Source organism: Erythranthe guttata, chromosome 9 (assembly GCF_056151865.1).
Source record: "Erythranthe guttata isolate IM_541 chromosome 9, IM_541, whole genome shotgun sequence".
NCBI lineage: Eukaryota > Viridiplantae > Streptophyta > Magnoliopsida > Lamiales > Phrymaceae > Erythranthe > Erythranthe guttata.
Window position 1 is genome coordinate 501,883 of NC_142541.1, and position 27,695 is coordinate 529,577.

Consider the following 27,695-nt stretch of genomic DNA (forward strand, 5'->3'; position numbering starts at 1 on the left):
AGAAATGACTGAAAGTGTTGAATTTTTGAAACATGAGAGACCACATGCATTTTTTGTAAATATGGAAGACCAAATGTGAAATCGCTGCAAATTTGAGGGAAAATCGAACCAAAAATAGTCAAATACCCTTCCAGAGTTAAATTAAGAGATGTTAAATCGATAAAACCGAACCGAAATTTCGATACGCCAACATTTCATACCGTTAACTAAACTGAATATAAGATTTATTTCGGTAAATAACCGTGCAACTTTTAAAAAATCGAATTTTATTTGGGGTCAATCCAGACATTTTTTCTTCAACAATAACTTATTTGTAATTTTGCTTCCAAATATTATTATTAATGGTGGGACCCACCAGCCTGAAATAATTGCATGTGCCCCCCCCGCTTCACATCACTAAAGAAAGAATCGATTTCTTTTCAGTCCTTCAGCAGCAATGGCTGACTATTCTTGATCACACATTACATTTCTAGAGAGAGAGAGTGAGGAGTTCTAGAGAGAGAGAGAGAGAGGTGAAATGGCGGATGCAGCAGTGGAGTTCCTGCTTGAAAATCTTCAGCAGCTACTCCTGTACCACGCGCATCTGATCAGCGACGCGAAAAACCAGGTGGAGAAGCTGGAGAAGGATCTCCGCCTCTTCAAAGCGTTCCTGAAGGACTCCACCAAGAAGCGGCGGAAGGACGACAGCCTCCGGGAGCTCGTCCGCCAGATACGCGACGTCGTCTACGAGGCGGAGGACGTCATCGACGCATTCGTCACTCAGGCCGCCGAGAGCAAGTCCAAGAACTACTTCCTCCGAGCTTTTCAGACCCCCGTCAAGCTCCTCGGCATCGCCAAAGATGTCGAATCCGTCGGTGGTAAGGTCACTGATATCTACGGCGGCAAGAGCCGTATTGACTTCGCTAGCCTCACCGTCGGAGACGGTGGTCCCGAAGAATCTGAGGTCAATTCTCTCTCTCTCTCTCTCTCTCTCTCTCTCTCTTGATTTATGCTGATTTTGTGTTGATGTGTTAAAATTAGGGATTTTGAAATTGACATTGATTATATGTTTGGCTAAGTCTTCAGAGTTGACTTTGTAGTAAGATCTTGAATTAGGGATTTTGGAGTTGAACTGCTGATATTTCTGGCAAGACTTAGAGTTGACTTTTATGTTAAATTTGGGATCTTGAATTAATTGAACTCATGATAATTTTGGGCAAGAATTCAGAGTTCATAGTCGTTGACTTTAACTTCAGAGTTGACTTTGTAGTTCTTGAATTAGGGATCTTGGAATTGAACTGCTGATATTTCCGGCAAACACTTAGCGTTGACTTTCATGTTAAATTTCGGATCTTGAAATTGAACTCATGATAATTTTGGGCAAGACTTCAGAGTTCAGAGTTGACTTTAGTTAATCGCCATTTGTAGATATCACAAATTGAACTTATATAACACATTACTATTATTCGAATGTTAAATCCCACACTAATTTCACCAAATCATGCACACAACTCGAAATATTTCTCTCTCTAAAATCTCTTCTCTTCTCCTTCTCCACCCTTCTTTTTTTTCCGCTAACTTTTTTCACAAAGTCACACGCTAATAACGTCCCTAGCATTTCAAGTTCGAATTTGAGAAAAATCTCTACATGTTCAAACTAAAATAAAGTTGGAATTTATGGAAAAAATTCGAACCGACATGAATTTGAATAATAAAAAAGGCATAATGAAATTGAATAAATACTAAATAAAACTGAACTCCTTTTTTATGATTGTTCACGTGAAAAATTAACGAATTTTGAGTGACTTGGATAAAATCATCATAGAGAGAAGTTAGAGAGAATATGAATAGAGAGAGATTTTTTTTTTTATTTATGTGTGGGAGTAAACTGAACTCCTTACTATTTATCTCTCTTTTTTTCTTCGATTCGATTATTTTGATTTTTTGAACTCTTACTAATTTTACCGTAAAAAAAAAATGTCAAACTGCAGGCTCCCTTGGTAAGACAAGACAATGTGGTGGGATTCGAAGACGAGGCCTTAAAGATAATCGGATACCTCACCGAAGAAACTAAGCAGCTTGACGTCATATCGATCATCGGCATGCCTGGCTTAGGCAAGACAACGCTAGCGGGGAAGATCTTCCGCGATCCGGCAATCCAATACGAATTCCCCACGCGTATATGGGTTTACGTTTCCCAAGATTTCACGAAAAAAGACGTCTTCCTCTCCATTTTGAGGGAGTTCACGAGGCTTAGCGACGATATCTATCGGAAAAGTGATCAAGAGCTAGCCAAGCTCGTAGACGACAATCTAGCGAGAGGCAAATTCTTGATTGTCATGGACGACGTGTGGACATCCGAGGATTGGAATAAACTCCAAATCGCCCTCCCAAAAAGCAACAATTTGGGCAAAATCTTGATCACTAGTCGCCACGAGGAAGTCGCGTGGTGCGCGAATCGCATTAGACCCCCCCATAAATTACGTTTCTTTACTCATGCGGAGAGTTGGCTACTGCTCCAGCTCGAGGTTTTCGGCAAGCCCGAGTGCCCGACAGAATTGGTAGTCCTCGGGAAACTAATAGCGGAGCAGTGCGACGGGCTGCCGCTAGCGGTAGTTGTCATCGGGGGCATTCTTGTCAAAAAGTTTTCATCGTCCAATGAAATGATCGCGAAGAAGAACGCGTGGACGAAAGTGTCCGAAAGCGTGAGCACGTATCTTAACGAGGACCCCGAAAGGCGCATGGAGAAGATCATAGCGTTGAGTTACGATAAATTGCCGTATCATTTGCGGGCGTGCTTTCTTTACTTAGGAATGTTCCCCGAAGATTTCGAGATCCCCGTTTGGAAATTGATCCGCATGTGGATTGCCGAAGGATTCATACAACAGAAAACCGGAATGGCATTAGAGGAAACCGCCGAGAGCTATTTAGACGATCTTATAAACCGGAACTTAGTCCGGATCGACAAGATTAAGCCCGACGGTAGGGTCAAAACGTGCCGCATTCACGATATGCTTCGCGATTTCTGCCGAACCGAAGCGGGTAACGAACGAGAGAATTTCCTCCAAGAAATGAAGAAGTCGAGCGAGGGAATCTTCGATCCTCCGGTTTCCAACGTACATAAGTATCGGCGTCTGTGTATCCACTCCGACGTCTTGAAATTCCTCTCTCGGAAACCGTATGGTCCTCGTGTTCGATCTTTCGTCTGTTTCTCCAAGGAAGAAGTCACTCTACCGACAGACAGCAGTTCGGCGATTCCCGCGGCGTTCAAACTTCTCCGAGTGTTGGATGTGAAGCCGATCAAGTTCACGAAAATCCATAGCGACATGTACCAATTGGTTCATTTGAGGTACGTCACGCTTTCCTTCAACTTGTCCATTCTTCCGGCGGCGTTCTCCAAGCTGTGGAACATACAAACCCTAGTCGTCGACACGACTTCTCGCACCCTCGAAATCAAAGCCGATATTTGGAAGATGATCCAATTAAGGCATCTAAAGACGAACGCGTCGGCTATTCTGCCCAAGACGGGCAAGAGCAGCAAAGAAGGCGAGAAGCTCCAAACACTCGGAACGATCTCTCCCCAAAGCTGCACCGAAGAAGTTTTCGACCGGGCCCGCAATTTGAAGAGGCTCGGCATTCGCGGGCGGCTCGCCTCGCTCATCGATGGCAAGATCGGATCATTCGACAGTTTAGGAAAATTGGGCAATCTCGAGAAGCTAAAGCTGCTAAACGACGTCTTCCCTAATCCGCCGTCGGAGGGTCAACTGCGGGGCCTACCTCAACCGTACAAATTCCCGCCGAAACTGAGGAGCCTAACGTTGGCCGACACTTTCCTCGACTGGTGCCACATGTCGATCATAGGACTGCTCGAGAATCTCGAGGTGCTGAAGTTGAAGGAGAAGGCGTTTGTGGGGAAGAGTTGGGTGGCGGCAGACGGAGGGTTCAGATGCCTCGAGGTGTTGCATATTGGACGGACCGATTTGGTCGTTTGGGTGGCGTCGGGGCATCACTTCCCTCGGCTTAGACGGCTTGAGCTGCACTACTGTGAGGAGCTTCAAGAGGTTCCGATCGGCTTGGCCGATATACCGACCCTCCAGCTTTTGGACTTGTACCGTTCGAAATTTGCGGCTGCACCGGCTAAGAAGATTCAAGAAGCGAGAAGTAGGAAGCAAGCGGAGGAAACTAGCACTACGTGCGCGTTCAAGCTCACCGTTTTTCCTCCCGATGAGCAATGAGATTATCGTACATTTCGGATTCTAGGTGCCACGTGTGTAAGTCGAAATCATTTTCATTAATATTCTTGTGCTTGATTTTCATTTTGTATTTGTACTTCGTAGCAAATTTGGCAAATCTACTTTGGTTTATTTCAAGCTTTTACAAGAAACAAATTTTCTTTAGAGCTGTAACTCAGTGAGTTGGCTCAGTGAGTTAACTCTCTCACTTCTCCACCCACTCCAAGGATCTTCAGGGATGGTGAAACTGCAAATTTTATATCAATGATTTTCTTAGTGAAGAAAAATTATATGGGATTTATTATCTTGTGCACCCTTGTGTTTATCTTAATTCAGAAAAGGCCCCTGTGATTGAACAATTAAATTCAAACAGACCCTAAAAATCTCATCAACACTACACTGGGAGTTTATGCTTAATATAAATAACATGATGACTTTTTTAGCAATTTAAAATAATGCAAGATGTTTTGCAATAAAGTCCTTTTACATGGACTCCTAATTATATTTATATAATTTTTAAATAAACTCCTAATTCGAGCTTCACATTTTGAAGCAAAATGATCACAAAATGTATTTTCTAGCTTGTATATATCAGATTGTGGTGCATCAAAAACTGCATTTTTGCACAAAATGACTACAAACTAGAGAACATTCCACAAAATCTAGAATATTACGTTGAATATGACACCATAAGACGTTTACCATAAGGGTGAACGTGTAAAAAAATTCATAGTCGATGGGTATTTGTAATTATTCAAACATTAGAGGGGATTTTCGTAATGTGACATACCTCAGGGGTGGTTGTACAATTTAAAACTTTCAAAATAAAATAAAGAGATGAAAAAATTAATTAACCAATAAATAAAAACTTCCCCTGCCGGCTAAAACCTCTATGAAGATTGAAGACTCAAAATTACAGGTCAGCTATGAAGCAGCAGCTACTCTTCGCCCTGAAACTTGTAACCCTAACCGGCGTCTACTTGTTCACGCGCTCGCGCACGCCGGCGAACAACCTCACAAATCCGGCTAAATCGTTGGCAGTTTTGTACGTGCTCGAAAATCTGAAGCGTGTTCTGGTGCAAAATGGCCGCTTGGTTCGCGACGCAGAGAATCAAGTTCAGATCCTGGAGAACGATATCCTCCTCTTCAAAGCGTTCCTCGCCGACTCAGCGAAGAAATCCGACGGCGCGCTTGAAGAGTTCGCGGCGCAGATCCAGGGCGTGGTGTGCGAAGCTGAAGCTGTGATCGCCGCGTTTTCGAATTTGGCTGCGGAGAATAGGGCTCGGAATTTCTTCGTTTTCGCTTTTGCTGGCCCTATGAAGCTAATTAGCGTCGCCAAAGAGGTTAGGGCTGTGAGGGCGAAGGTGAAAGTTTTATATGACAAGAGCAAGGGTTTCTCTGCCACCGGAAACGTCGGAAGGGGCGGCGCCTGATGAGGCCACGGCGGCGTAGAAAAAGAAGGCATTTCTAATGTAGGTTCTGACTTGAGTCTTCCTTTTTTTTTCAACGAAAGGTTTGACTTCAGTAGATATTAATGTATTAATCGATTTTTTAATTTTAGAAATTAATCTGGATTATGTGAGATTTGGGATCCAATTACGTTAAGATGATGAACAATTTCAAATTGTTTGTTTTTTACATTTCAAAACACTTTCTGATTCTTTACCATAATCTGCACTCAACTGATAAGCAAAGCATTAATCTCTATGTTAAAAGGCTCTTAATCTTCACTAATTGTGAAATATTACCATACAATCTCATTTTTTTTACAGAGTAGAAGATAACTAGAGAAAATATCTCCACTTAAACAAGTTGAAATTGTTAATAATCTATTGCTCAGACTATTCTTCAGTTCTGGTTTACAACAGGACAGAGTTCGAAGCATGAATCTGTGTCGATTTCCCGTTCTCTTTCTATTTCTTTGTTCACTCGACACTTGCTCAGCAGCTAGTGCAGTCTTTTATTTAGAGAGTTATAAGTACAAGAATGACAATAATGCTCTTGGTGTGAATTATTTTGTGAAGGAGTTCTGTTTAATGTACAAGATAACGAACAGTTGGTCATTGTTTTCTCTTCTTAAAGTAGTGAAACGTTAGACATGTATGCTTTCATAAATGGAATCGAGATTATCTCAGTGCCGCCGGTCTTTCTTACTCTTGCTTGAAATAATCGACAGGGTAAATATAAACACGATTCTGTTTTGTCTGCTGGTAGTGTTCATGACACGATTCTATTAATGTCTGGTGGTACTAAGCGGAAAGGAAGCAAGATCAACAATATTACCTGGACAATATCTGTGGATGTGGGATTTAAATACTTTGTCAGGCTTCAGTTCTCCGGGCTATGAGTAAATATAGCCAAGAATGGCGGCGTTAATTTTTGCCGTTCGCATAAATGAAATGATTGCCGATACTAATATCGATGCAGATGGCATCCCCTTGGTACAGGGACTAGATGGTGATGATGAAAGGGCACAAAGAAGAGGGTAAGCGAGGTCTCATGATTTGCTGCCAATCGGATGATGAATTCATGGATGGACATTGATTTTACTTGAGGTATGTATTATGCGTTAATTGATTTTAGTTTCTTGATTGGAAGTATTAATCTGGATTATGCGAGATTTGGGATCCAATTACGTTAGGGTGATGAACAGTTTTTGGGCCAAAGGTTGATTTCTTTTTTTCCTTATCACCATAAGTAACTGCCCTCTCAATCCTTAGAATTTTAATTTTTAAGTTGAAAAAAGATAGTAATTATTGTGCATAATTAGCAAAAATATTAATACGATGATAATCAGTTTAAACTGATTAGCATAGCCTTATTTTCGTGTTAAGAACTCTTCAACTGAAGCTAACCGTGGTTCATTACTATAATATCCCCATTTCTATACTACATAAGTGATAAGAATCTAATGGTTGTGGAAATAATTAGAAGATACCTTCTACATAAATGTTTCTTGTAGTAAGGGGAAAAAAGTGACATTATCAATAATCAAATACTATGAAGATTTGTTTTCATTAATTAGTCTGTAACTACTTTTTTTCCTATAGCTCATGTTATCAACATTTCTTGGAAATTTCTGAGCGATTACGTTCAAACTTCGGAGGAAAATCAGTACAGTACGCCTTTAATATTCAAGCATTCTTAAATCTGTTCAATTTCATATATTTTAAGAGGATCATATTAATCAAAACCTCTGATCAATGAGTATAAAATGAAACCTTGAAAAAAGCAGGAATATTGTCAACCAGAGACCAAGCAATAATGGAGAATGGTTCTAACCATGATTGAAATAGAAAAATGAACAGAAAGCTGCATCAACAGCAAATTGCCTTAAACTATTATTATAGTGGAGAAGTAATATTGGGATAAGAAAGTCATAGCAGATCATTCTTCTTGGTTTACAACAGAGTACATCTTGAAGCATGAACCTGTTTCCATTTTCGATTATCTTGCTATTTTTGTGTTTATTCAACAAATCCACAGCCGCTGCTAACAATCCCACTCACTTAACAGGCGATGTTTCACTTAGTTGTGGCTCGCGTGGCACCTCTGCGGCACGAGACGGCAAGAAATGGCATGGAGATGCACAGCCAAAATTATCTTCATTGCTTCAAATAAAGGGCTCATCAACCGCATCAAGTGTGACTCATAAGTTGATCTCTGCTGATGATCCGGTTCCCTACAAAACGGGTCGATTCTCTCGTTCCCGTTTCTCCTATGCATTTCAAGTAAATCCGGGTGAGAAAATTCTCCGCCTTCACTTTAATCCCGTTCCTTATAAAGGCTTCAAAAAGTTAAAGGACTTATTCGATGTTGAAGCCGGGGCTTTCACCCTGCTAAGCAATTTTAGTGCTTCCCTTGCTGCTAATGCTCTTGGTGTGAATTCTTTTGTTAAAGAATTTTGCGTGAACATAGAAGAAAATGAACAGTTGAACATAGTTTTCTCTCCTTCAAGTAGTGAATCATTAAACACATATGCTTTCATAAATGGCATTGAGGTTATCTCAGTGCCTCCCGATCTTGCATACTTCCACGAAGGAGATATTGGAGTCCAAATGGTTGGGAAGTCTCTGGTCTATGTTGACAACGGGACTGCACTCGAAATAATCCGCAGGGTAAATATTAAACATGATTCTGTTTTATCTGGTGGTAGTATCAGTGACATGTTTGGGATGCGGGAAACCATTTCAAAGAAGAAAGCAAGCAAGATCAACAGTATTACCTGGAAAGTATCCGTGGATGTGGGATTCAGGTATCTGGTCAGACTTCATTTCTCAGAGTTAGGATTCAAGTTGGCCAAGATTGGTGGTGTTATTTTTACAGTTAGCATTAATGAAAGGATAGCCGATATTGATGAAAATAGCGACCCCTGGTATAAGGACTACATGGTGATGATGAAAGGGCACAAAGAAGAGGGTAAACACGATCTCTTGATTTGTCTGCAATCAAATGATGAGTTCATGAATGGACATGGACCACTTCAAGGATTTGAAATAATAAAGTTGAGCAACCCCGACAATAGTCTTGCCAGTCCAAATCCCTTGCCTTCTTCGCATGATTCATCGTACCAAAATTTTCATCATATTCTTGGTCACGGAAACATGATTGCAACTGCAGCGATAACACTACTTGTTGCAGTGAACACCATTGTGTATACATCTCGACAATTTCGGGAAGCTATTGGTACAGAGGAGGAAAACAAGCCATCGGCCAGGGCAAAACGACTTTGTCGCCGGTTTTCACTAGATGAATTACAGTTAGCAACTGAAGATTTCAGTGAATCGCATCTTATTGGAAGTGGTGGATTTGGTAGAGTTTACAAAGGCCTCATTGATAATGAGAGAAAGACTGTCGCCATAAAGCGACAAAAATTAGAATCCCATCAAGGGGCACGTGAGTTTTTGACAGAGATCGAAACACTAACCGAGCTAAGACATGTTAATCTAGTCTCTCTAATTGGGTACTGCGATGAGCATGGTGAAATGATTCTTGTTTATGAGTACATGGCATGTGGTACACTAGCTGACCATCTCTACAAAATGTCAAGGAAGGGCAAAGACCATCTTTCTCTCACGTGGAAGCAACGTCTTACTATATGCATTGGAGCTGGTCGAGGGCTAGACTATCTTCACACTGGCCACTCACTCATACATCGTGATGTAAAGGCTTCAAATATCCTTCTTGACGAAAACTTCGTAGCTAAGGTGTCCGATTTTGGCCTGGCTAAATATTTAAGCACAAGTAAGTTGCAACAGAGTCACGTCAGCACGAAAGTGAAGGGCACGTTTGGGTATTTCGACCCGAATTATTTTAGTACCGGTAAACTGACCATGAAAAGTGATACATATGCCTTTGGGGTGATGTTGCTGGAAGTATTGAGTGGTAGACCCGCGGTGGACCCAAAGGCTGCTGAGGATGAGCGAATACTGACCAAGTGGGCTCGAGAAAAGATTAGTAATGGAAATGCTGACCAGATTATAGCTTTAAATATGAGGGGCGAAATCTTAAAAGATAGCTTGAAGGCGTTTGTGGGGGTTGCTGAAAGTTGCTTGCACGATGAACCAAGGACACGGTTAACAATGGTTCAAGTTGTGAGACAACTTGAGTTTGCACTTGAGCAACAGGAGACCTCGAAATCGTCGGTACCTAATGGGATAACAAGTGATGTGGATGATTCCCATCCATCAGTGGCCTCCAATGTGCATAATACTACACTCTTTCCGAAAGAGCAAAGTTCTAATGGAGAAGTGGTTAATGCCGACCCTTTGTTTGGAAGAAGACAAGGGGGCAAAGCCACAACAGACAAATCAGTACATCTATTTGATGACAGAACTAACTTATCAGATAGCACTGGGAAACCCACAATGGCCTCCACCGACGTAGTAAATCATACACCCTCTTCGAAAGAGAAAACTAATAGCAAAAATGTTGATGTTGAGCCTCCATCTGGAAGAAAGGAAGGTAGAAAATCCACAACAAATAAACCATCACGATTTTGGCCGTGGAATGCATCATTTTGGAACCAATCTAAACCATCTGGTAAAAAGGAAATGCTTTCATCAGGTACCATTTTTAATCGCAACTACATATTTGAAAGACTGTAACACCCCGTAAATATGTAAGTTGTTTAAGTCTGGGGATAATTGAATTTATTTAGTTGATATGTGTCGATATGGAATTATATATATTTTGAATTTGATGGCAAGTGTAGAAATTGTAATTATCTAAAATTATGGCATCTATTTGGTAATTAAGAAAACAATTTGGCCTTATAGCCAATTTTCATAATTTATAGTTGAGATAGGAATTGACGTGTATATCGTCAATTCACAATACTCCTTTGGCAGCCATGTTTCTTCTTCTCTCACCCTCTCACCGTCTCTCTCTCTCTCTATCTTCCTCTCTTCACTCTCTCTCTTGCTTATGTTGTTTTCTCTATCTCTGCCATTCTCTCTGCGGAGTCTTGGCTGGAATCACATAAATTGATCGGAGATATTGAGTTTCTAAGTGAGGGTTTGATGTAATCAAGTTTATGTTGAAGAATTGAGAGATGAAAGAAGGAAAAGCCCAAATTGATTCTTCAAAAGTGTTGCAACGTTTCATGAACAAAGTTTCGAGAATTCAGAGGCACTGGTATAAACAATAAGATGTCAGCTTCACATCGATGGTGGTGGTCGGAAAGGGTCGAAGAAGACGAGCCGTCCAGAACCAGAATTTCAGTGGTTGGTCCTTCAAAGAATTAATTGAGCGGAGGCCTTAAAGGTGGAATCTCGACGATCAGGTCACATCATTAGAAACCTTACGATATTATCTTTCTATTGGTGGTGAAGCTAGATGGCTTGCACCGCCGGTGGTTGCCGGAGTTCGAGGAGAAGTCAGCCAGCCCGCTGGGATTTTGGGGAAATAAAATCTGTTGCCGCACCTGTTTTCGGGGCCGAAATCAAATGGTTTGGAATGCGAATTTGGAATCAGTTTCTTCAGAAAACTCGTAGAGGACATCGTAAACTATAAGTAAGTGTTCAGTTGTATCGAATTAGAGTATGTAATATGCATGTTTTAGAGGTCCGAATCCGATGACAGTAATCTGCCGGAAACATGGCAGTTTTGAGTATCTTCTTGGGGGACTGTTTTCGATATGTTGGGATCATAACTTGGGCTATGTGCCTTCATGAAACTTGTAGATTAAACTTCCAGGTTTCATTTGATGTATTATTTGGACAATTTGGATAACCGTACGATTTGTTATGATTTTCCAAAGAAACTGTGACAGCAAACGAAATTATCCCAAAATCTGGCAGGTTTATGTGTTCATCTTTCGGGATTGTTATTGACGGGTTATGTTGTTAATTTGGGATTAATGTCCTCAGTAGACTTGTAGATACAGATGTTATCTTTAACTTTATATATCGTTTAGGTCATTCGGATAAGTACGACGATCGCAATGATTATTTGAATAAAGTGCCGCGAGAAGCAATTCATAGTATATGTTTAAGAAATTGGCTGTCATATAGTAGATGGTAATATGGCTATATTACTATTTGGAATCTTATTTAGTTCTAATACATGCATAGGTTTTGAACGTAGTAAAGCTCTCACTCAAGGTTTAAGCTTAAAGATGCTTCTATAGCACTTCTATAGCACTAGCATTGGACTCCAGGTAGGGGTGGGCATTCGGGTCGGGTCGGGTTATTCGGGTTATTCGGGTCGGGTTATTCGGGTTTTTTGCAAAAAAAAAATTACCCGCACCCGACCCGAAATAACCGGGTACCCGGCAACCGGGTACCCGGTTATCTCGGGTCGGGTTCGGGTCGGGTTCGGGTTTTGCTATTTTCCTCTTTTTTTTTTTTTTTTTTTTTTTTTTTTTTTTTTTTTAAATAAACAATAACTAAATTTACTTAAGATATATATATATATATATATATATATATATATATATATATATATATATATATATATATATATATATATATATATATATATATATATATATATATATATATATATAGACATATATATATATATATATAGACATATACATAGTAACATATACTGACTGATATACATATATATATCTATACTAGTGAGGCCACACCGCGCCACGCGCGGTATATAATGCCCCGTATAGCTGATCTATAGCTGAATTAATTCGATTGTTTTACAAACGAGAACAATACTCTAGTATACATGAAACAGACAAAAACAACAAAATAAAAGCAGAGTTAAATGACAAGTAGCAAGTGCGGCATGGAACCAACTCCTGAAAACAAAAACATAATTATCAATAAAACAAACCAATCCTATAAGCATAGTAATTACAAAAACACATGTTTCGGGGCACTTCAAGGAGTTTGTAAAGAAATATACCCAAACATACTGCCGAAATCAAGGTACTTTTTTGAATGGCATCCTCATTAGCATTTTCAAGGATATCTGCTCAAGAGGAAATAAAAAGTTGAAAAAAAATGGAGCTGAAGGAAACAATGGCCCATATCAATGTGTGAAAAAATAAAATTGAGTACAAATAAACATAACAAACATGCAATTTAACTTGCGGAAATAAGACCATCAAGATACATAACCAGCAGATATCATTGCATAATATATCCACATACATAAAACACAAATACAGTAACAATGAAAAAAACAAAAAGGAGAGAAATAAAGAAATATACCCATAAGTCATCTTGCGGAAGACGATTTGTAGTCACCTGCACACTTCGAAAACGTTATAAGAGAAATCGAACCTTGAAATCTCTCTTCTGATTCAAAATCAAAACTGGATTTAGAGAAAATCGAAAAAGCTTTTCAAAGAATGTCCAAAAAAAAATCTAATTCAATGCATTAATAAAATAAAAAATCAAGTATTGAAACAGATATTTGCATGATTACCTGCTATAGACAGGATGAACATTCCATAATGGTTAGTTAACAAGTGTTATAATTGAATAAGGTCTAGACTCTAGTTTACTGTAATTCTCCCTTGTGGAAATTCTTTCACCAGGATTCACCCTGCCCATTATTGGTGTCATTATCCCCTGGAAAAAAAATCAGGTAAAAGTTTAATAATTCAAATACCACAAAATCTTGTGACAAAGATAATTATATTATATCAATACATACAACTATCATTTTTTTTAAATTTTACCTTTAATAACTACATCAGTTAGTTTGGTACCAAAGAAGAGACTAATATATCTTCCATTGTCTGTGTACCTTCCTCGACTAAGATGCAGTGGTTCTACTACAGCCCACTCGTTTTCATCCTGTATCATTAATTCATCATAAGGCACAAGATTAGGATTATTTTATATTTAGGACAACTACTATAACTGCAGATGGTTATTTAATCAAAACTTCGTAAGCATAACATTTCTTAAGATGTGTTTGAATCGAAAAGTTTCAATCGAGAGCTCAGAATGAGATTAGATACAAAATTCACTATAATGAATCAAACAAAGGCTCAGAATGAGACGTAATTCTAATAAATTCATAGTGAAATGATTCATCCAAACAAAACTATAGTAATATATTTGCTTATATAAAAACAAAAGACTTTAGTTAAATTTTCAGAAGAGAAATGGACATCTAACTGAAAAATAGAAATAGATTGTATTTAGTACTCTGCATTATATCGAATTTGCTGAAATATTCATTGAGCATTTGAGATTGTTGTAAATATTAACAAAAAAAAAACCCTAGGATGCATTTTTTAGCACACAACCTCCTAAATTGTGTGTTTTTAGGGGTATGCTAAAAAAATGCACAATAGGGGAGTTTTTGCTAACAATTAAAATATGAGGAGCTTTGTCACAGTTGAAGTAAATACAGCAAATGCAGGGGTGGTAAATGCAATAAAGCAAAAACAGAAATAGTAACGAAAGAAAAAGAGAACATCAAGTAAAAATTCCACAAATATATAACTTCAAAAAAATATCATGAACGTAAAAATTGAACATCAAGTAAGACGTAAGAGTCATGTTCTATTCAGCAGCTTCCAATTAACTTGAACTACGGGTATCTTTAGTTCTCGTTCGATTCCTAATAATAATTTAACCTTCGTATTTACTATTTACTGAAGTAGTGTTCGGTTTACCTTCTTAACGATGCTACACCTTCCAGTGTTATCACCTGCTTCATTTCGTGTATTTGATTATGTTAGTTGTTAATCTAAAAATAATATTGGAAATAAAAAACAAAGGTGTCTAGTATGGGTATAAGCACCAAATAAATCAAGTTATAAATCAACACATCAAAAACATCTACGAACTAATATAACCAAAAGCAATAAAAGATATTTTAGTAATTAGAATTTTCTGGCAACAACAAACCACAAAGAATGACACATGTATCTGATACAAATAGAAAAGTATATCATAGAAAAAGTATATATGATATACTTTGCTGATGAGCAAAAAGATCATTATCAATAAACAATAACCAATAAACAAACCAAACATGTACGCACTGAGATTAAAAATGCACATATATCACTACTTGTCAAGGAGGTGGTAAAGAAATTTACCCAAGAACACACATTGCTGAAATCAAGGAGCTTATCTGAGTGGCATTCCATTAGCATTTTCAAGCATATCTGTTAAAGATGAAATAAATATTGGAAACAAAGGCCCATATCAGTAAATGAAAAAAACCAAACTGAAAATACAAATAAACATAACAACTAAACAAGCACAAAATTTAACTTGCGAAAATAAGTCTAACAAGATACAATATCATATTTAGTTGCATGATAAATACACATAATTATATGCACAAATGCATCAAGAATAATACAAAAAAGGGAGAGAAATATACCTGACACGTCCAAATGGTAATAAAAGAGACAGCCAAAACCTGACAAAAACAATGGCACCAAAGCAGAATTCAGATAAAATCGAAAAACAAAGGTACATAATCTGGATCGGAGAAAATCAAAAACAAATCCAAAAAATTTGGATTAAGAATAAAACAAAGATCAAGCAAAAAAAATGCACAAAACACGCAAACAAATTTGAAATTACAAGCAAACATACATAAATACAATCAGAGAAGAGTAGTAAACCGTCCATTAGCATTTCGAAGTATCACCCCATAAAATGATTGGAAGAAGGGCACGAACCTGTCAAAACTAACGCAGTAAAACTGGATTCAGAAAACGCCGAAAACAAAGGCATTCAGATTCAATAGAAAACGAAAACAAAAGCCTCGCTCCTGCAAAAAAATACCTAAATTCACTAAACAATAACCTAAAAATTAAAATAAACATACAAAAATACCGTAAGAAAGATACCATAGAGGCGTATGAAAGAACACCTATAGAGAACAGAGCAAAATCCAATGTATCTCGTTTTTTAGAGAGAAAGGGGAAAACTACAACGCTGCAATGAATAACAAAGAAAGAAAACAAGAGAGAACAAAGTGAGAGGAGAAGAAAGAATTAACCTACAACCTACCTCTGGCACATCGTCAACAGTGAGATGACAGACGATAGAAAAGCAGAGGAGAAATTAGGGCGGCGGCCGAAAGTGAGCAGGGATGAGTTTTCTAGCCAAAACGATGCCGTTTTGTGGGAATTTGTAAAAGAAAATGAAAAATTAAATGAAATGGTAATGACGTGTGTGTAGCGCGTGAGTGTGCGAGTGTTGAGAGTATGAAAGAGAATAGGAAATTAAAAGGGCCCACCATTTTTGGTCCGACCATAAATAGAGCATTAAATATAATTCGAAATTAAATTGCATTTGTGCTTTGCGCTGGAAATTTTCCCCTAAACCGGCGTCGTTTCGTGCGATTTTGTTTGAAAAAAAAATCAAAATGTTTATTAAGTTACTATTCATCATCGCACTACATCTTTATAGGTTTGTAATATACATATACTGAATTACTGATATACATATACATATATATATATATATATATATATATATATATATATATATATATATATATATATATATATCTTTATATATATTAAAAAAAAAAAAAAAAAAAAAAAAAAAAAAAAAATTCAACCGGGTACCCGATCGGGTACCCGGGTAGGATTTCTAATACCCGGACCCGACCCGGTTTGGGAGCACCGGGTACCCGAACCCGGGAAAAACCCGGTTACGTAAAAAATTACCCGACCCGGTCGGGTAATACCCGACCGGGTCGGGTTATACCCGAATAACCCGACCCGAATGCCCACCCCTAACTCCAGGTGAGAAACTATGGGGATGTTTGGTTATGTTTCCAATGGGAATTTCTAGTTTTCAAAATTTCTGATGGAAAAAGTAGTTTATTGGTTTTTGTGTAGAAAATGGGAATATGTTTGGATGAAGGGGTATTTTTAGTTTTATGTAGGTGTAGAAATGAGAATATGTTTGGTTGTGGTGAATTTTCTCTACGAAAGTACGTGAAAAAGTAGAATATAATGATTGAGGATGATGATAGTGATGATTATTATTATTATTATTATTATTATTATTATGATTATTATTTTTTTTATTATTATGATTATTATTGTTTATATTCTTATATTATTATAAGTATTATTATTTTATTATTTATTAGTATTAATATTACTATTACCATTATTATTATTATTAATACTTCTACAATGAATTATTTTTAATAACAATATTATTATGATTATTATTATTATTATTATTATTATTAATTTTATTTTTATTATTATTATTATTATTATTATTATTATTATTATTATTATTATTATTATTATTATTATTATTATTATTATTATTATTATTATTATTATTATTATTATTATTATTATTATTATTATTATTATTATTATTATTATATTATTATTATTATTATTATTATCATCATCATCATATATTAATTTTTTTTTCAGTATTATTATTTTTGTTATTATTATTATTATTGTTTATATTCTTATATTATTATAATTATTATTATTTTATTATTTATTAGTATTATTATTACTATTACCATTATTACTATTATTACTACTTCTACAATAAATAATAATAATAATGATAATAATAATAATAATAATAATAATAATAATTATTATTATTATTATTATTATTATTATTATTATTATTATTATTATTATTATCATTATTATTATTATTATTATTATTATTATTATTATTATTATTATTATTATTATTATTATTATTATTAGAAGAAGAAGAAGAAAGAGAAATTAGGAGGAGAGAGAGTGTAGATATTAATGAGGAGAGAGAAATTTGAGGAGAGAGAGTGTAAATATTAATATGTGATGAATAGAAGGAGAGAGAAATGAGTTGGTGGAATAAAATATATAGGTTAGTAAGTAGGTTTTAGTAGGTTTGAAAATTGAAAAAAATATGAATAGTGAATTTCCAATAGAAATTTGAGAATGAAAAATGGGATTTTCTGGATAAAATTGTCAAACAAACATAATCTCGGTTTTATGAATAGTATAAAACTGGAAATCCATTTTGGAAATAGAAACAAACATCCCCTATGACTCCTTATCCAATTTCTTTCATGCGCATAATATCTCATTTGTTTGAACCGAATATTTTGTATATATTGAAGCCTTCGATACCGTGATTATATTTGTTCTTGAAATATGATCCTTAATGTTCTGCGAGCATATTGTTTTCTTGGCTCGAACTTGCAACCTTGATCTTGTTCTTGAAATCTTGAACTTGTCAATCCTCTTGGTTGCCATGTTCACGGCTAATTCCTATATTTGATTCCTTGGCCTAAACATTTTCCTTGAACTCGATATTGGACTATATTTATTCTCAAAATCTTGTCTTGAATGCTTTCCGAGAATAAATATTTCGTTGGCTCGAACTTAAATCTCATGTTTATTGAATTCATTGAGATCTTGATATACTCGTTCTTGGAATCCGATATTGAACATATTGTTCTTCTTGACTTCCATATTCACGAATATTCTCTCCTTGGCTTGAACTGAATTCTCGAACATGTTCATTCTCGAACATGTTCATTCTCGAACATGTTCATTATCCTGAGACTTGATGTTCGATTATCATGATCATGACTTATCTTGTGAATGATTGACTTGATTCTTGAAATGAATGACTTGATATTCCCAAAAGGAATGATATTGATTCTTGAACCTACTGTCCCCACCCTTGAGGACGCTCTTGGGGAGCTGGGCCCTACGACCATTTCGGCAAGACGATCGGGCAGTATTGGGCTGACGACGGACGATGACTGGTCTCCCGAATGGTACCTCCTAATGGTTCGAACTCACGTTCGTTTGGAGTTAAACGTTCCTGAGCCGGATCGGCACGTTCCCGTCGTGCCTCTTGCATGTTTCCGACCAAATGGCCACTCAGGACGGATTGGAGGGATAAGGATGTGATATGATTTTATTTGTTGGGAGTTACAAGGTTGGAGACCCCACCAAATATTGAACTTGAGCCATACATGTTACACTCTTGTATGTGTTACACTTATGTTAATGAAATTCTTGTAAAGTCTCTCGTTATATGTTCTGTTGATTCTCATCATACTCATGGATCATATGTTTTTCATTAAGTCATTCGGACTTATTCGTTTCTCCTTTCTGATATTAATGCGCAGGTAAAAGAAAGATTTATACCTAAATTTTCATACCAAGTGTTAAAGCTCGTGTATACCTCTGACTAGCCTCGTCGAGAGGTACCTCTAATGATGTGCCGTATAGGCATCTCTTGATCTAGAATTTTGTAATAGAGTAAGTGGTGTCGAAGTCGACTTTCCCTTTTGTAAAAACGAGGGTAGAGATGTTGGTCTTTAATGTTTTGATCGTTGAAATTTTGAGGAGCATATTTGGGGTCATTGAATGTACTGCATGTTGAGTGGTGTTCCGCCACGAGGTGCCTGCTACTCGGGGTGGGGCGCTACAAAACCTTTCTCCTGTTCATAGTTTGATGCTCGAACAACTTATAGGATATTTTCTTTAGGCAATTCTTCAGGCTATTATGCTACAGAAGCAGCGGAAACGGACAAGCAGACTGCTGATATGCTGCTGATTGTTGTTGATGCCATTCCAGTAAATGAATTAAAGAAAATTACTGATAATTTTGGTTGGAATTGTTTACTTGGTGTGGGATCCTATGGAGGGCTATACCGTGGAGTCATTAAAACAGGACAGGCTATAGCAATTAAAAACCTCAACTCTTGGTACCAGCCAAACCAAGATTTTTTAGCACAGGTGTGGCCGTAAACACTATGTATGTTGATATATATGCATTAGTTATTACTTTCCACGAAAGATACGTTGGTTAATAGTAGTTTTTTTCAGGTTTCATTGATATCCAGACTAAAGCATGAAAACGTGGTTGAGCTTTTTGGTTATTGTGTGGATGCTGGTATACTAGTCTTGTTTATGAGTTTGCTCCACGAGGTTCCCTACATGATATTCTTCATGGTTAGTGAAGCGGCCCTTTTTTGACTTATTATTTGGTTCAAAATGTGCATTAGTTTATAGCTTTTCAAGAGTATATATATATATATATATATATATATATATATATATATATATATATATATATATATATATATATATATATATATATATATATATATATATATATATGATTTGCCTAATTGGCCCAACCCAATGGGCCTACAAATTATTTACCTACTGGGCCACGAGCCCAATATCGAAGACCACTATCACCGAGGCCCAATCACCTTCAAGTAAGGTTTGGGCCCGACAATCTCGACTAAGCTATAAATACACGTTTGAACTCATTCCTTAAGGTACGTCCTATTAACTGAGCAATACTACAACTGTATTCTCTGGACTATTTTCTATGATCAGCACGTCTGACTTGAGCGTCGGAGGGGTTTCCGCCGGATCAACCCCCGACCTAGTTTACGTATTCTGTGATCGCATGTATCTCAAGGTCATCAAGCTCGTGAGCCAGTGATCCACTCTGCTCTTCCAGCTCATCCTACTTCTACTATCTAAGGTGATCTAATTTTAGCATCATCATTTTGGCGCCGTCTGTGGGAAGGCAGACACCATCACGTAGTGCGTATGATGGCCTTGAGACATTTGCTCGGAGGGAGTGTGACACTGCTAACAACCTCCCACCCCATGGAGGCTCTGGCTTGCCACTTCCTCCTCCCTATGCTCGGGATCCACCACGAGACCCTCCTCGTGATGTCCAACTAGATCCTCAACAGGATCCCCTTCTTCCCGCCCCTCTATCGGTTCATAGAACCGAGGAGGCCATTCAACGCTAGCAAGGCTTATCGACTCCCTGGGGGTTTACAGTGCCCCAAAACATTTCGCTCGCCAAGGGTTATCGACTCCCTGGGAGCTTACCTCTGCCCCCAAAATATTTCGCTCGCCAAGGGTTATCGACTCCCTGGGGGTATACAGTGCCCCCAAAACATTTCGTTTGCCAAGGGTTATCGAGTCCCTGGGAGCTTACATCTGCCCCCAAAATATTTCGTTCGCCAAGGGTTATCGACTCCCTGGGGACTTACATCTGCCCCCAAAATATTTCGTTCGCCAAGGGTTATCGACTCCCTAGGGGTTTACAGTGCCACCAAAACATTTCGTTCGCCATGGGTCATCGACTCTCTGGGGGCCTGCTTCCGCCCCCCTCGAACGGTTCAGATAACCGAAGAAGACCTTCAGCGTATGATCGCCGAACCTTCAACAAGATCAACTTCTACTTGCTCCTCTAACGGTTCAGATAACCGATAAGGACCTTCCGCGTACGACCGCGAAAGTTTCAACTCGTGTTGCCACTGAAGCAATGGCACAACCGTGCGCATCCACCTCAGACCATAGGTCTCGAGCGCCTCATCCTAAAGTGGGGGGCTATCCCATCCCAAGGTTAGCATCACCCTTACCTTTCAACCCCAAGTGGGTGCACATCCCATCTCAAAAAATTGGTATAATCTCCCTACTCAAAAAATAGAACATCCTCAAAGGGGTGAACATCAACCACCTAAAAATAAAAAAAAAATAAAAAAAAAAGAAGAGGCGCGCGTGCACAACACGCGCGTGCATCAACCACAAATAAAAAAAAAAAGGAGAATAAAGAAAAAGAAGAAAGAAGAAGAAAAAAGAAGATGAAAAGAAGAAGATGAAAAAACAGAAGAAGAAGAAGAAAAAAGAAGAAGATGAAAACAGAAGAAGAAAAAAGAAGAAGAAATAAAAAAATAAAAAAATAAAAAAATAAAAAAATAAAAAAAAAAAGGAGCAGCCAAGCCGCGCGGCTCTATATAGAAGATGCAGCCAAGCCAAGCCGCGCGCGCGACTCCATTCAAAAAAAAAAAGAAAAAGAACAAGAAAAAAAAAATTCCGGCCAAGCCGACCGCGCGCCCCCTCCAAAAACCCCCCCGCGCTCCTCTATCCAAAAAGGAAAAAAAAATAATAATAATAATATTGCGAAACACGTGCTCACACGCACCTGGGGGGCAGCAGCTGCGCGCGCCTTCCCAAGGCAACCTTGGAGCCCGCGCTCCCATCAGATCGCGTGCAACTTTTACTACTCTCCACCAAATTACGCGTAGATTTTGATGCGCTTCACCAAATCGCAAGAGAATTTCAACGCGTTCCACCAAATTGCGCGAGCTCTTTAACGCGCCTACCAAATTGCATTCGCTACCAAATGACCAAATTGCGCGAGCTCTTTAACTATGTATGTTGATATATATGCATTGGTTATTACTTTCCACGAAAGATACGTTGGTTAATAGTAGTTTTTTTCAGGTTTCATTGATATCCAGCCTAAAGCATGAAAACGTGGTTGAGCTTTTTGGTTATTGTGTGGATGCTGGTATACTAGTCTTGGTTTATGAGTTTGCTCCACGAGGTTCCCTACATGATATTCTTCATGGTTAGTGAAGCGGCCCTTTTTTGACTTATTATTTGGTTCAAAATGTGCATTAGTTTATAGCTTTTCAAGAGTATATATATATATATATATATATATATATATATATATATATATATATATATATATATATATATATATATATATATATATATATATATATATATGATTTGCCTAATTGGCCCAACCCAATGGGCCTACAAATTATTTACCTACTGGGCCACGAGCCCAATATCGAAGACCACTATCACCGAGGCCCAATCACCTTCAAGTAAGGTTTGGGCCCGACAATCTCGACTAAGCTATAAATACACGTTTGAACTCATTCCTTAAGGTACGTCCTATTAACTGAGCAATACTACAACTGTATTCTCTGGACTATTTTCTATGATCAACACGTCTGACTTGAGCGCCGGAGGGGTTTCCGCCGGATCAACCCCCGACCTAGTTTACGTGTTCTGTGATCGCATGTATCTCAAGGTCATCAAGCTCGTGAGCCAGCGATCCACTCTGCTCTTCCAGCTCATCCTACTTCTACTATCTAAGGTGATCAAATTTTAGCATCATCAATATATATATATATATATATATATATATATATACACCAAGATAGATTACTTCTTGTTGATTGTTTTCTCTGATAACTGAAAAGGGTATCCAATTTTGTTTGGCAGAGTTAATTTTTAGCAGTTCCCTACATATAAATCTTCATTCACTGTGACTCGTTGTTACGTATCAAATTTCAGGTATTTCAAGAGAAGAAAGAGGCTTCATCTCAATAGAGAGATTCGGAGCCTCAGAGCCCAACCGGGATCTATCATGGGCCCAAAGAGATAAAATTGCAGTTGGGGTTGCTAAAGGATTATAATACATTCACAACAAGGGACAGATTCACCGCGACATCAAATCTAGAAATGTTTTACTTTTTGATGAGTACGATGTAGCTAAGATTGCCGATTTTGATCTACCAGGTCGAACAACTTCTAAGGATACTTTTGGTTCCAATGCCATTATTGGGACTCGTGGTTATTATGCTCCTGAGTACGATCTTTTTCCCGTCTTTCCTAGAGATTGAACAGAGTTTGAATTTGTACTTAATTATTTTGTTTCCGATGCTAGATATCCAGATACTGGCCAGCTGAGCAAGGAGAGTGATGTGTACAACTTTGGTGTGGTGCTGTTGGAACTCTTGACGGGCCGTAAACCAATTGATGAAACGAAACAGCAGTTTCTTGTGGCATGGGTATGCAATTTTCTTCATTAAAAGCTTTTTTTATTCTTTTTCCCATATAACAAATTGTCAATAGTAATACTATGTATCTGTATATAATAAACAAAACACACAGGCAAAGCTAAATCTGCTTGGGGAAGACAATGTAAATCAGTTTGTCGATCCTCGACTGAACGGAGACTATCCTTCAAAAGCAGTTGCAAAGGTATACATATGGTTCAGTTTTGGTCAATTTCGGTTTCTTTTGCCTGATTTGGTGTTATGTTTGAAATTGAGTTACATGTATGTGCAAACAGATGGCTGAAGTTGTTGTCTCGTGTGTACAAAATGAACCTTCTTACCGTCCAAACATGAGCATTATAGTGAAAGCTCTCCGGAATGTCTCCAGAATCCGTTGATTTTTATTTTTTGTAATATTTATTTAAGGGTAAATTACAACCACCCCTGAGGTATGGTCAATTTACAAAAAAAACCATGTTGTTTGGATAATTACATCTACTTCTCAACTATGATCTTTTCTTACACTTCCAACCTTAGGGTGTCAAATTCAATATAATCATCTAAATTTTGTGAAATGTGCTCTAGTTTGTACTCGTTTTGTGTAAAAATATAGTTTCTGATGCACTTCTTTAAAAAAAAAAAAAAAAAAAAAAAAAAACAGTTTCTCCTGCACCACAATCTGATATATACAAATCAAAACGTACATCTTATGATCATCTTGCTTCAAAATGTAGAGTTCGAATGGGTACAACCACCCTTCAACTATAAATCTTCTTACACACATTTACCATTGCAATTTCACATTTAGTGGAATCTTTTAGATTATATGAAATAGGGATAATTAGCAAGACCCCCCTCATCTAGGTAAATGAGTTAAGAAAACCCCCCCTCCCAAAAATAATTAGAGAAAACCCCCCTTACCTAATATCCTACCCAAATATTATTTAATAATTCCCAAACCACCCTTATTACCCCTAACCCATTGCCGTTCTCTCTTTTTTTTCTTGTCTTCTCATCTTCTCGTCTTCTGCTTCTCTTCTGCCGTGTTCTTTGTTTTTTTTTTTTTTTCTTTCTCCGACAAATCTTCTCATCACCGTCGCCCCCGTCGCCGCTGCCAACCTGGCTCACCGTTCATCAACAAACAACCCCATTTCTCTCTCTTCATTCCTCCCCAGTTCACCACCACCACTATCTCTCCTCTGCCGTCCACTGATACCGTTGCCAAAATGATGAAAGGTGCCTCCGTTGACCAACGCCGCCGCCGGAGAGGATGTGGAGGGGGAGTAAGTGGCCGTGGAAGAAGATTTCATCCGCCGGAGATAAATCGATGGCGGCGATTGGAGGAGGGGATTTTGGTTTGTTGGTGTTAATGTCGGACGGCGGTTGTGGCGGCGGCGGTTGGGGCGGCGGGTGGAGGGAGATGGTGAAGGAGAATTCATGGGAGGGTGAGGATGAAGGTGAAGGTGGATTGATGAGTTGTACCTGCTGCTTTGTTTGTTGTTCCTCTTCACCCCTCACTATAATTTGATGCTCAATTTCCATAGCTTTTTCTTTTTTTTTTTTTGATGAATTGCCAATTTTTTTTCTTAAAACCTAACGGGTTCGGCCATGGCAGGAGCTCTGGGTGGTGTGGTGACGAAGGGGAGGTTGTTTTTTGATTTTTTTGTGGATGAAACCTAAATCGACTATGTACATGTTCATAGTCGATTAAGCTAATCGACTATGCTCTGGTAGTCGATTAAGGTTCATCGACTCCAATTTTTTTTATTTTTTTTGGATTTTTTGTTTATTGCTTTCAATTGTATAAATCATTTATAATATTTGTATATTTTTTTGTTTTGGTAATATATAGTTGATTTTGTATTTTTTTCGCAGTTGTGATTTGTTATTTTTAGTAGCAGATTCTTAATCGACTATGCTTCACATCATAGTCGATTAATACACCTGATATAGAAAAAAAAAATTAAAAAAACAAAAAAAAAAAAATAATTAAATAATTTCCTTAATCGACTATGAAGCATAGTCGATTAAGGCTTAATCGACTATGCTTCATAGTCGATTAAGAAAAAAAACGGAAAAAAAAAAAAAAAATTGCTGAGCGTGACCCACTGATGATGTGGCGGGTGGGGACAAAGCTGGAAAGCATAATAGCTGAAAATGGGTGTGGACTTTTCTCAAATGGACTAAAATATTTTGGGCCTCCCTCAATTAAAAAAAATAATGAGGGGGTTTTCTCAAAGAGCCCCTATGAAATATTCTCATTTTTATTGTTGACATTTTTTACTACAACTGTTACAACTTAACTGGTACCAATTTTTCACCAATTTTCAGAAATTTAGTGGTACCAATTTTTATAAGTTCATGTCATTTTCACCAAAATAAAAAGGTTAATTTTCACTTTTCCCTCTTGTATATCGGCTCGATATCACTTTACCCATTATACTCTCAATTGCATCGATTTGTCCTCACTTTCTACTCTCAATTGCATCGATTTGTCCCCTTATACTTTGGCTCGATATCACTTTTCCCAGTTCTACTCTCAATTGCATCGATTTGTCTCCTTGTACTTTGACTCGATATCACTTTACCTCCTTCTACTCTCAATTGCATCGATTTGCCTCATTGTACTTTAGCTCGATATCATATTACCCTCTTCTACTCTCAATTGCATCGATTTGCCCCATATACTTGAAAAATTGTGTCAATGTGACCATCGCCATTAGTTTTCACACCTTTGACCTTAACACCGTTCGATCTAAGTTTGAAAATTACTAAAAAGTCACCACTCCCAATTTAAATAATTATTAAAAAAATAAAAAAAAACAAAAAAAAAAAAAAAAAAAAAAATTCAAGACAACGAGAAAACATAGTCCACACGCATCAACAATTTTTTTTTTAAATTATTTAAACTGGGAGAAGTCGGTTTTTTGTAGTTTTCAAACTTAGATCAAACGGTGTAAAGTTAAAGGTGTGAAAACTAACAGCGAGGGCCATATTGAGACAAATTTTCAAGTACATAGGGCAAATCGATGCAATTGAGAGTAGAATGGGGTAAAGTGATATCGAACCAAAGTACTTACAAGGGATCAAATCGATGCAATTGAGAGTAGAAAGGGGGTAAAGTGATATCGAGCCAAAGTATAAAGGGGGAAAATGGAATTTACCCAAATAAATATTACCTTAAAAAGAAATGAATTGGAGAATTTTTAAAAGGGGCTTTAAGATATAGGTCCCTGGTGAGAAACCTTATTAGAACTAAATGAAAAGTCAATCTAAACATTTGCTTCACATCCTTTATAAATTTCATTCCAAAAATACCCCTCATACACAAAAAATAAAATTTACACAAAGTAATATTTAAACTGTATTTATCATTTTTATTCTGCATTTAATATTTTAAATTTTACATCTAGCATTTTTGTTATTATTTTTTTTCGTCGAACATTTTTTTTTCTGCATTTTCGTATTTTTTCATAATTATAATAATCTATTTTTTCCTTTTATTTCTACATAATATTGAATATTATGAATTTTTAAATTTTTTTCAGCCATAGTCATCTATAGAAAATTGTAGGAAAGTTGTAGTACACCGTAGTCACGTATAGACACCCGTAGAAAACTGTAGTAATTTGTAGTCACACTATTCTTAAAACCCTAACTCCTCCTTTGAATCCTAGCCGCTAGACACCATAGACACCCATAGACAACTGTAGACATGAAATCGAACGCCAACGTCAAGCCGCTAAAGCCAACGTCCGTCGCCATCCCCCACCCCCTTTATCGCTGCGTCACCGGCACCATCCCCAACCACGAGGGCCGCAAACCAGCGAACGCCATCCTCATGCCCAACACCGCGTCACCATGTTCAATTGTTAATTTTCAAGTTAGTAGCTAATTATTGCAATATTGTGTTCCAGATAACTTAAAATTCAAATTGAAATTAATGATTAGAAAAAAATAAATTATGAATATAACTCTCAGTTCATCACAAATTAAAAAACAAACAACTAAAAAAAAAAAAAGCCCAAAACTGCATAATTGAGACACTAGTCAAAATGGAAGTGTTCTATAATCATCATCTTTTTCCAACTTCATATGTTTATATCTACATATATATGTATATATACTATGGCAGTTCAGAATCGGAACTTCTCCGTGTTCGTCGACTCATCGTCATCATTGTAGCTGGCTCTCCGAATTCATCCTCATCGCTCTTCCCGTCGGAGTATGCGACTCGATCTCCCCTTCGGCGTATCTACCGTCAAACATTTTTATCATTTTATTTTATTAATCTATCTCTATTTTCTCCCTCTCTATTCTCTCACACACAGACACACACGCGAGAAAAATAATTACCTGGTTGTTTGGGGGTTTTGACTTCCATCGATTTCTTCGACATAGAGATTTTACTGATCATAATTT

General features: G+C 37.4%; 4 protein-coding genes and 1 long non-coding RNA gene across 14 annotated transcripts in view; 4 read left to right on the forward strand and 1 right to left on the reverse strand.

Annotated features, from left to right (window-relative positions):
- Positions 1 to 370: 370 nt before the first annotated feature.
- LOC105975033 (putative late blight resistance protein homolog R1A-10) lies at positions 371 to 4,367 on the forward strand. The gene is made up of 2 exons (XM_013000199.2): positions 371 to 943; positions 1,971 to 4,367. The coding sequence occupies exons 1-2, from the start codon at positions 518 to 520 to the stop codon at positions 4,212 to 4,214; spliced, it is 2,670 nt and encodes an 889-aa protein (XP_012855653.2). The 5' UTR covers positions 371 to 517; the 3' UTR covers positions 4,215 to 4,367.
- Positions 4,368 to 5,058: 691 nt separating this feature from the next.
- The window catches only part of LOC105974950 (uncharacterized), a 48,418-nt gene continuing 25,781 nt past the window's right edge, over positions 5,059 to 27,695 (forward strand). For all 4 annotated transcript variants that reach the window (XM_088823384.1, XM_088823385.1, XM_088823387.1 and 1 more), the window contains exon 1: positions 5,059 to 5,683. The gene's annotated coding sequence lies outside the window, so the exon portion shown is untranslated. The remainder of the gene's footprint in view (positions 5,684 to 27,695) is intronic.
- The window catches only part of LOC148767804 (putative receptor-like protein kinase At5g39000), a 57,999-nt gene continuing 36,878 nt past the window's right edge, over positions 6,575 to 27,695 (forward strand). Inside the window, exons 1-6 of the mRNA XM_088823318.1 lie at positions 6,575 to 6,668; positions 7,698 to 10,277; positions 19,145 to 19,395; positions 21,919 to 22,045; positions 22,789 to 23,083; positions 23,162 to 23,285. Coding sequence (XP_088679444.1) covers positions 6,575 to 6,668; positions 7,698 to 10,277; positions 19,145 to 19,395; positions 21,919 to 22,045; positions 22,789 to 22,910 — 3,174 coding nt within the window. The 3' untranslated portion in view covers positions 22,911 to 23,083; positions 23,162 to 23,285. The remainder of the gene's footprint in view (positions 6,669 to 7,697; positions 10,278 to 19,144; positions 19,396 to 21,918; positions 22,046 to 22,788; positions 23,084 to 23,161; positions 23,286 to 27,695) is intronic.
- LOC105962623 (uncharacterized) lies at positions 12,296 to 15,666 on the reverse strand. Of its 7 annotated transcripts, none has more exons than XR_016033577.1 (9): positions 15,331 to 15,513; positions 15,027 to 15,065; positions 14,737 to 14,805; positions 14,308 to 14,381; positions 13,360 to 13,477; positions 13,104 to 13,249; positions 12,887 to 12,958; positions 12,579 to 12,644; positions 12,296 to 12,471 (listed from the first exon to the last, which is right to left on the reverse strand). It is a non-coding gene; the product is annotated as an uncharacterized LOC105962623 (long non-coding RNA). The 7 variants fall into 7 exon arrangements; XR_016033576.1 differs by lacking the exon at positions 12,296 to 12,471 and adding an exon at positions 15,525 to 15,666 and having other exon boundaries at positions 12,480 to 12,644; positions 15,331 to 15,422; XR_016033581.1 differs by lacking the exon at positions 12,296 to 12,471 and having other exon boundaries at positions 12,480 to 12,644; positions 13,390 to 13,477; positions 15,331 to 15,514.
- Positions 22,957 to 23,671, forward strand: LOC148767805 (pto-interacting protein 1-like). Its single transcript, XM_088823319.1, has 4 exons — positions 22,957 to 22,982; positions 23,162 to 23,285; positions 23,389 to 23,478; positions 23,570 to 23,671. The coding sequence occupies exons 1-4, from the start codon at positions 22,957 to 22,959 to the stop codon at positions 23,669 to 23,671; spliced, it is 342 nt and encodes a 113-aa protein (XP_088679445.1).